The 8,533-nt window shown below is 66.9% G+C and overlaps 2 protein-coding genes across 2 annotated transcripts in view; one reads left to right on the forward strand and one right to left on the reverse strand.

Annotated features, from left to right (window-relative positions):
- Nucleotides 1–2,580: 2,580 nt before the first annotated feature.
- EMIHUDRAFT_203608 (hypothetical protein) lies at nucleotides 2,581–4,118 on the forward strand (the record flags this gene model as incomplete). The annotated part of the gene is made up of 2 exons (XM_005782498.1): nucleotides 2,581–3,861; nucleotides 4,110–4,118. 2 exons carry the CDS (start codon nucleotides 2,581–2,583, stop codon nucleotides 4,116–4,118), a joined length of 1,290 nt encoding a protein of 429 aa, XP_005782555.1.
- Nucleotides 4,119–4,275: 157 nt separating this feature from the next.
- The window catches only part of EMIHUDRAFT_449776 (hypothetical protein), a 5,726-nt gene continuing 1,468 nt past the window's right edge, over nucleotides 4,276–8,533 (reverse strand). The window contains exons 5-12 of the mRNA XM_005782499.1: nucleotides 7,980–8,138; nucleotides 7,314–7,500; nucleotides 6,939–7,138; nucleotides 6,441–6,695; nucleotides 6,044–6,232; nucleotides 5,546–5,800; nucleotides 4,719–5,312; nucleotides 4,276–4,571 (exon numbers count right to left, since the gene is read on the reverse strand). Coding sequence (XP_005782556.1) covers nucleotides 4,524–4,571; nucleotides 4,719–5,312; nucleotides 5,546–5,800; nucleotides 6,044–6,232; nucleotides 6,441–6,695; nucleotides 6,939–7,138; nucleotides 7,314–7,500; nucleotides 7,980–8,138 — 1,887 coding nt within the window. The 3' untranslated portion in view covers nucleotides 4,276–4,523. The remainder of the gene's footprint in view (nucleotides 4,572–4,718; nucleotides 5,313–5,545; nucleotides 5,801–6,043; nucleotides 6,233–6,440; nucleotides 6,696–6,938; nucleotides 7,139–7,313; nucleotides 7,501–7,979; nucleotides 8,139–8,533) is intronic.

The raw sequence follows: 8,533 nt of genomic DNA on the forward strand, positions 1-8,533 counted from the left end.
GCCATTTTTTTTTTCCCCCCCAAGGGGCATTTTTGGGGGTGTGATTCCCCCCCCGGGGGCCTCAGAAAGGGTCCGCAACCGGGACAACCCGCCCCCCCACCCGGGCCCGGTCGAAGCCCCCTTGGAGGCACCCAGGAGGAGTCCTCTTGGTGCTCCTGGCGGCCTTTTGAACCTCGGGCGCGCGCCGATGGCGGGGGGGGGGGTCTTGCTTGCTCCACACCGAGCGCCATCGGTCCGGACCGGTGCCTCCACCGAGGGGTGGCTTGCACAAGGTCTGAGCCGCGGGCGCTCGGCGCCAAGTGCAGTGTCACGCTCGCGCTGGAGCGGCTCACAATGGGGAACCCTCGTTTCCTATGTACTCGGTCCCCCAACGGAAGAGGCCTCGCTCCTATTGGAACTGGCCAACATCAGATTTGCCGCGTGCGTCCCTTTTTGAGTCGCAAAGCTATTTTCTTTTGGGTCCTGTGGGCACCCTACTAGCCTAGCAGCGGAACGCCCCCTCTACTCGGGGCTCTAGTAGACACCAGACACTAGCACGACCACACACAGCGGACGTCCGCCGCAATTCGGACACTGCTCTTTCCCACGCCCGCCACATGACGCCCACCGCCGCCGCGTCGGTCGGCGCGCGCCGACGCCGACCATCACCACCGACCGACGGCTCGCACGGCCGTGCGGTGAGCAAAAATTTGGGTCGCTGCGCGCCTGCCGGATGCTCTGCGACGTCTGGACGCTCGCCAGAAACGCCAGGAAGCTTGCCTTCCACCCCTGGGCCCGAGGGCGAACGGCAGTGGTCGGCAGCCTCTGCGACGCTCCGATCGGCTCCTCGACCTCATCGCCTGCGACGAGCCAGCATGGCTCGTCGCTCGATGGCAGCCTGCTCAGTATGCTCTTGGCATTCTGTACAGCCTCGCCAGGCTCTCTGAGACGGCCTGCAGGGCCGGCGCGGACCGCCTCGGGCGCGATGGCCCTCCTCAGTACCTACCTCTTCGATGCCTGTCGGCTCTCCAATCTCGTCGCCGGCGGCAGGCCCGCATGGCGCGCTGCTCGATGGCAGCCTGCTCAGTACGCCTTGGACAGTGACTTCTGCCTCGCTGCTCTTACTGCAGCCGCCTCCGGGGCCGGCGCCGGCCGCCTCGCTTCGCCAGTTGCTGTCTACGCCTGCGACACGCGTGTCGGCTCGCCGCCCGCGTCGCCCGCGGCGGGCCCGCATGGCTCGCCGCTCGTCGGGAGCGTTCCCAGCAGGCTGTGCAGGGCAGTCTGCCTCACTCAGGGCGCCGCCGCCGCTGCGCGGGGCCGCCACCGGCGCTGCTGCCGTGAACACTGCCGCCGTGTACGTCACCATCGCCTCTCTTCGTCGCCGATCTCGCCGACGCCGCTCGCCGCTCGCCGCCGCCCTGCCCTGCCCCGCCCAGCCCTCGCACAAACAAACCAACACACACACACATACACACACACATACAGACACACAAAACACAACCGACCAACCTCGAACGCCCCGCGTCCTCCCGCCCAACGCCCTGCGCCTCACGCCTCGCGTCCCACGCACGCCCCGCGCCCCGCGCCCCCACGCCCCTCACCTCGCGCCTCACGCCTCCCTCCCCACCCTCTCAGGCATTTCTCCTCCCTGCTGCTCGCCGACTCCTCCTTCCCCCGCATGACCGCCGACTACCCGTCCTTCGGCGTCTCCTCCCTCTTCGGCGCCAACGTCTACTACCGGGGACCGTCGCCCTCGGGCGTACTGGAATGATCCCAGCGGCACACGTCTACGAGGGGGGGCTCCGAAAGGTCGGCATGCCTGGCATGTCGGGCGACTAGGCAGGTCATTGACCTTCCCCCCGCTTGTCCACCCGGCGTGAGGGGCGGGAGCGCAGCCATTCCAGCGGCCGGGAAAGTTTCTGAACGGCCGTGCATGCGCCTGCATGCCGGCTTACTAAGGAGGTCCCTCGCTCCCGCCCCTCTCCCGGAAGACGCGCGCCGGCCCGGGTGACTCGCTTGCGAGGTAGATCCCGTTCCAGCCAGAGGCCGCGTGACCACCACGGGGACGGCTGGTCGAAGGAGGAGAGGTCATCCGGATGTGGGCGGGACGCCCCCGGGCACCTGGTTGCTCTCCTCTTCCAGAGTCCCTCCCGACGGGGACGGTCTTGGGCCATTCCAACGGCCAGGCCGCTCGCTTAAGGCTGATTGGCTAGACGAGCGGCCTACCTCCAACGGGGCAGTCTGCTCACGCGTGGAACCTGCCCGCCTCGGTGGGAGGTGGTTTGGCGCCGACAGACAGTGGAGGTCTAAGCCGAACCCGCCGGGCCGCTGGCGGGGTGACGGTAGACCACCACTGCAGACAGCCCTTCCCGACGGGGACGCCATCACCCTCGCCCAGGGATCTACAATGCTGTCTTAAGGTCCGACCTGTGGGCTCTGCCTGCGCTCGGCACCGGGCACCGCCTCGGTATACAAAATGCGCCTGCGGGCGGACCCTCACAGATCACAGATCACACACACATTCCGGTGACATCACCGCTCGGAACCCCCCGCTCCGCGCACGGTGATGAAACACGCGTTCGGGCCAGGCTCGCGGCCACAATGGCGGTGCCGGTGGCCCCAGACCAAGCCGTGATTGCGCTCGGCGTCATGAGCACCGTCGTCGCCTTTGAGAGCGGCCGCGCGACCAGTAGCAAGATGGGGCTCATGCGCGAGCGGGTGCGCGAGGCTATGAGCACCGCATCGCCCGGCCATGGCATCGCAACGCGCTTCCTGCTCGCGCAGCGCAACAGCAAGGACGCCTCCGCCGTCGACGCTGCCGCGCTGGCCGAGAATGCCACGCACGGCGACCTCCTGTTCGTTGACATGCCCGAGCGCTTCTACCTCTGCGCGTGGAAAAAGGTGCTGTGGTACCGGCACGCGCTTCGCCACTTCCCTGCGGCCGGGTTCATCCTCATCGCCGACCCGGACGCCTTCATCCAGCTAAACCACCTGAGCGAGGACCTGCGCTCCGTCCAGCGGCTCATCGACCGCGGGGCAGCGAGCGCACACGTCCACTACGGGCTCGTGCTCTGGAAGGCGTTCTACAATGCGGTGAGCGAGGAGCCCGCCGTCGACTTCTCCGGCTGGCTCTGCGACGACTCGGGCGCCCTCCGGCTGCGCCGCCGCTTTGAGCGCTGCCGCGACGTGCTGCGCAACGCGAGTGCCACCGCGCCGGAGAGGCCCGAGTGGCTGCTGCCAGGCAAGGGCGCCGACTCTGCGTATGACGCCTGGGCGGAGGCTACGCTGCAGCCTCTCAAGGGCTGCAAGGGGCTACAGCGCGGGACGCGGCGCGCGCTCGAGCGGATGGAGGCGTCGAGCGGGCCGTACCCCTTCACGAGCGGCCCTCTCTTTGGCCTCTCGCGGCCGCTCGCCGAGCTGCTCGCGGCGCCGGGAGGGCCGGCAGACGAATGGCGGCGCCGGATCGAGCGCACGCAGCCGCTCCGGATGTACTTTAGCCGCGGTTTCCGCATCCCCTTCACGCTGCGCAGCGCGGCCTGCTACCCCGCCTCGTTCGACGCGACGCACGGGCGGTGGGTGTGGGAGCTCGCCCGCGCGTCGGGCTTCGCGCTCGACGTGACGCTCGTCAACACGCCCTTCATGGTGCAGCACCACCCGTGGCTCTCCTTCCGGCACGGCGCCTTCTCCAACGCATCCCTCGTGCTGCACGAGCTCAAGAACCCGAGCTCGCCCGGCTGGGCCTTTGCCGCCGCCCGGGGGAGCGGGCCCTTTGTGCCGTTCGAGCGCGGCTGCGGGCCGTGCGGGGCTCCACCGGCGGGGGCGTCGCGAGGCGCGCAGGGGATGGGGTGGGTGACGGCGGAGCACGGCAGAGAGCCAAACCCGGTGTCGCGCTGGCGATGTTGCGGCGCGCCAGACGGTGGCTGCGGAGACTGGAAGCCGCCCAACCGCAGGGCCGGCGCGCAGAGCGCCGCGCCGCGGCGGCGGGGGGCGTCAAGAACAGGTGCCAAGGTGTGAGTGCCACTGTCGGGTCATCACGTCTCCATGCTGCCGTCAAGTCGGCGCCAGGCATTTTGGGGCGAGCTGTGTCTCTCTGCCCACACTGCCCCGCTCTGCCCTCTCTTTAGTTAGAGTCGCTTTGAGTCGGGGTCGAGAGTAGAGTTGCGTGACGCCGTGACCCCACCTATGTGGCGGCTCAAAGTCAAACTCTCCACAACACGCGAGTCACGAGCCGTGCAGTCAGCAGGGTCTGCTGCAGAGAGCAGCTGGAGCTGTTGCCCCGGGCAAGCCCCCCCAGAGAGGCATCTCCTCAATCAAATCTTCTCAGATCTCTTCACATATCTTGCTCACCTATATGTTCACGCCCTACCGTACACTCCTCCGCCGTTCGGCGACGCGCGGTGACACCCCCGCCGCGCACACCTCTCCGCTCGCCGCCCTCCGAAGGGGCGCGAAGCCTGCTCCGCATCTCGCGCCGGCGGGAGAGCCGCGACTGCGCCGAGAGCTCTCTCGCCCCTGCCCCACCCCTCGCCGCGGGCAGCAGCGGCTCAGACCTCGTCCTTGTCGGTGCTCTCCTCGGCATCCATGTCCTCCGCCTGCGGCGGGCGTGGCGCAGCCGTCGGCACCGTGTGTGCGGCGCTCGAGGTGCGGCGACAGTGGCGGGCGGGTCCTGACGGCATGTGCGTGCGTGTGCGCACGTGTGTGTGTGTGGATGGGGTGGGGGGGAGGGGGCGTGCGCGCGCCTCCTCCTCCTCCTCGCCCTCCTCCTCCTCCACCACGTCATCCTGCACCTCAATCTCCGGCTCGAGCGGCGCGTCGACCGCCACGCCGATCGACGACGAGACGATGGAAGCGACGCGCGTCGAAAAGTCGACGGCGTCCTCCGGCGTCAGCTGGTAGCCGGCGGCAACCACCGCCGAGAGGTAGAGGGACAGGACGGAGTCCTTCGTCGCCTCGTCCGCGCTGCCGTCCTTGATCTTGCTGTTGAGCTCGACGATCATCGGGTGGCGCGGGTTGATGCCGAAGTTGCGCTTCGACTTCATAAACTCAAACTTGGATTGGTCGGAGAAGGCCTGCGACTTCATCACCTTCTCCATCTGCGCGGTCCAGCCGTAGTCGGCCGAGAGCGCGACGACGGGCGACGAGACGAGGTGCTTGGAGATCATCACCTTCTCAACCTTCTTGCCGAGCGTCTCCTTGATGTAGTCGGTGAGCGGCTTGAACTTGTCCTTGTACAGCTCCTCGCGCCGCTTGTCCTTGTCGCCCTCCTCGAGCTTGAGGCCCTCCCGCGAAGCGTTGATCAGCCGCTTGCCCTCGAACTCGGTGAGGTGCTGCACCTGCGGCAGCCGAGAGCGAGAGCCCCGCGTCGACGACGCGTGTGATGGTGGTGGTGGTGGTGGTGGTTGGTGGTGGTGGGTGGGTGGGTGGGTGGGTGGGCGGGGGGAGATACGCCTCCGGACGTGGGGCTGCCGCAGTGCGAGGGGTGGTGCGTGTGCGCGTGTGGTGGGTGGGTGGGGTGGGGCGGGGTGGGCGGGGTGGGCGAGGGGGCCCGCGCCGTGTACTCGTCGACCGAGTCCGTCATGAAGATGATCTCGTAGTCCATGGCGAGCAGCTTCTCGACCGACGGCGACTTGAGCAGCGACTCCTTGTCCTCGCCCGAGATATAGTAGATGTTCTTCTGCTCCTCCTTCATGTTGGCGACGTACTCCTCGAGCGAGATCTCCTTGTCGCCCGACTTGGACGTCGCGTACCGCAGCAGCTTGGCGAGGCGAGTCCGGTTCGCCGCATCCTCGATCAGGCCCATCTTAATGTACTTGCCGAACGCCTTCCAAAACTTCTCGTACTTGCCCTCCTCCTCGTCCGCCTCGTCCTCCTTCTCCTCCACCTCGCCCTCCTCCTCGTCCTCGTCGTCGTCGTCCTTCTTGTCGGCGTCGGCGAGCGCCTTGATCATCGCGAGCGCCTACGAGGAGGAGAGAGCTGCTGCGCACCGGCGAGCGGGAGGCCGTGAATCAGCCTTGGCCGCCGCGAGCGCCTTGCGCGTCATCTTCTTGCCAATCACCTTGAGCACCTTGTTCTGCTGCAGCATCTCACGCGACACGTTGAGCGGGAGCGAGTCCGAGTCGACCACTCCCTTGATGAAGCCGAGGTAGCGCGGCAGCAGCTCGTCGAACTCGTCGGTGATCATGACGCGGCGCACGTACAGCTTGAGGTTGGACTGCTTCTTGTAGTAGTCGTTGTACAGGTCGTACGGCGCCTCCTTGGGGATGTCTGCGGGGAGGGGCGGGTGGGTTGGTGTTAGTGTCTTCGCCTTGCAGCGCGGTGGGCGGTTGGGCGTGGGGAGATACGCCTCCGGACGTGGGGCTGCCGCAGTGCGAGGGGTGGTGCGTGTGCGCGTGTGGTGGGTGGGTGGGGTGGGGCGGGGTGGGCGTGGTGGGCGAGGGGGCCCGCGCCGTGTACTCGTCAACCGAGTCCGTCATGAAGATGATCTCGTAGTCCATGGCGAGCAGCTTCTCGACCGACGGCGACTTGAGCAGCGACTCCTTGTCCTCGCCCGAGATATAGTAGATGTTCTTCTGCTCCTCCTTCATGTTGGCGACGTACTCCTCGAGCGAGATCTCCTTGTCGCCCGACTTGGACGTCGCGTACCGCAGCAGCTTGGCGAGGCGAGTCCGGTTCGCCGCATCCTCGATCAGGCCCATCTTAATGTACTTGCCGAACGCCTTCCAAAACTTCTCGTACTTGCCCTCCTCCTCGTCCGCCTCGTCCTCCTTCTCCTCCACCTCGCCCTCCTCCTCGTCCTCGTCGTCGTCGTCCTTCTTGTCGGCGTCGGCGAGCGCCTTGATCATCGCGAGCGCCTACGAGGAGGAGAGAGCTGCTGCGCACCGGCGAGCGGGAGGCCGTGAATCAGCCTTGGCCGCCGCGAGCGCCTTGCGCGTCATCTTCTTGCCAATCACCTTGAGCACCTTGTTCTGCTGCAGCATCTCACGCGACACGTTGAGCGGGAGCGAGTCCGAGTCGACCACTCCCTTGATGAAGCCGAGGTAGCGCGGCAGCAGCTCGTCGAACTCGTCGGTGATCATGACGCGGCGCACGTACAGCTTGAGGTTGGACTGCTTCTTGTAGTAGTCGTTGTACAGGTCGTACGGCGCCTCCTTGGGGATGTCTGCGGGGAGGGGCGGGTGGGGCGGGGGGTGAGGGCAGGGGGATGAGCGCCGCTCGCGGTTGGCCAGGGGTGGGGGTAGGTCGGTGGCGTGGACCAGGAGGCACTGCGTAGGCCGTCAGGCGGCACTGCGAGGGGACGGGTGGAGAGGGCGGAGAGGGCGGAGGGCGGCGCGCACAGAGGATCGACTTGAACTCGACCTCGCCCTCGGCGGAGAAGTGCGTGTGCGTGAGCGGCTCGCCGACGTCCTTGGTCAGCGACTGGTAGAAGGACTTGTACTCGTCGTCGGTGATGTCGGACGGGTTGCGCGTCCAGAGCGCCTTTGCGTCGTTGACCAGCTCCCAGTCGGAGACGGTCTTCTTGACCTGACCGCCGGAGATCGGCCGAGGTCAGCAGGAGATCGGCCGAGGTCAGCCAGAGGGCAGCCGAAATCAGCCGAGGGTGGCGGTGGCGGCGAGAGGGCCGCGAGAGCGGTGGCGGCGGCGTGACGGAGGTGGTGTGGCGGAGGAGGTGGTGGTGAAGGGGGAGGAGGAGGAGGTGGTGGTGGTGAAGGGGGAGGAGGAGGAGGCGTGCCTTCTTTGTCTTCGGGGCGTCGTCCTCCTCCTCTGCGTCCTCAATCTCCTCCTCGTCCTCCTCCTCGTCCTCGCCCTCCTCGTCGTCCTCGTCGCCCTCCTCGATGGGCACCTGCGCGTCCGGTCAATCTCGGTCAATCTCGGTCACTCTCGGCCAATCTCGGGCGAGCTCGGGCATGATCGGCCAGTCTCGGCGTGATCTCGGCGTGATCTCGGCCGATCTCGTCTAATCTCGGCCGATCTCGTCTAATCTCGGCGGGGTGTGTGGGCACCTCCTCCTCCTCCTCCTTGGTCGTGTACAGGTAGATTGGGAAGTTGATGAACTCGGAGTAGCGCTTGATGAGCCCCTTGAGCCGCTCTTCCTCGAGGAACTCGAGGCAGTCCTCCTTGAGGGTGAGCACGATCTTGGTGCCGCGGCCGAGCTCCTCGCCTGCAGGCGCGAGGCGCGGGAAGGGTCGGGGCAGGCAAGGGTCGGGGCAGGCGAGGGTCGGGGAGTGGTGGGGAAGTGGTGGGGAGGGCATGGGGGTGGTGGGGAGAGGACGGGGGGAGGGCGGGAAGGCGGCGGCGGCGGCGGAGGAGGAGTGTGTGTGTGTGTGGGGTGTGGGGTGTGTGTGTGTGTTTGGGGATGGGGGTGTATGCACCGGGCCACACCTTACCGATTTTCTTGCTCATTACGCGTTTTTACGCGGGGGTTTGATAGGTTCAGTGCTCTACCGATACCCCCCTTTTTCCCTCTTTTATACTTGAGAAAGGCCGTGTCCCTTGCGGGGGATATTCCCCAGAAAACCACTGGTGTTGGTGTGCCCCCTCCTTTTTTCTACATTTT

Source organism: Emiliania huxleyi (assembly GCF_000372725.1).
Source record: "Emiliania huxleyi CCMP1516 chromosome Unknown EMIHUscaffold_19, whole genome shotgun sequence".
Classification (NCBI taxonomy): Eukaryota; Haptophyta; order Isochrysidales; family Noelaerhabdaceae; genus Emiliania; species Emiliania huxleyi.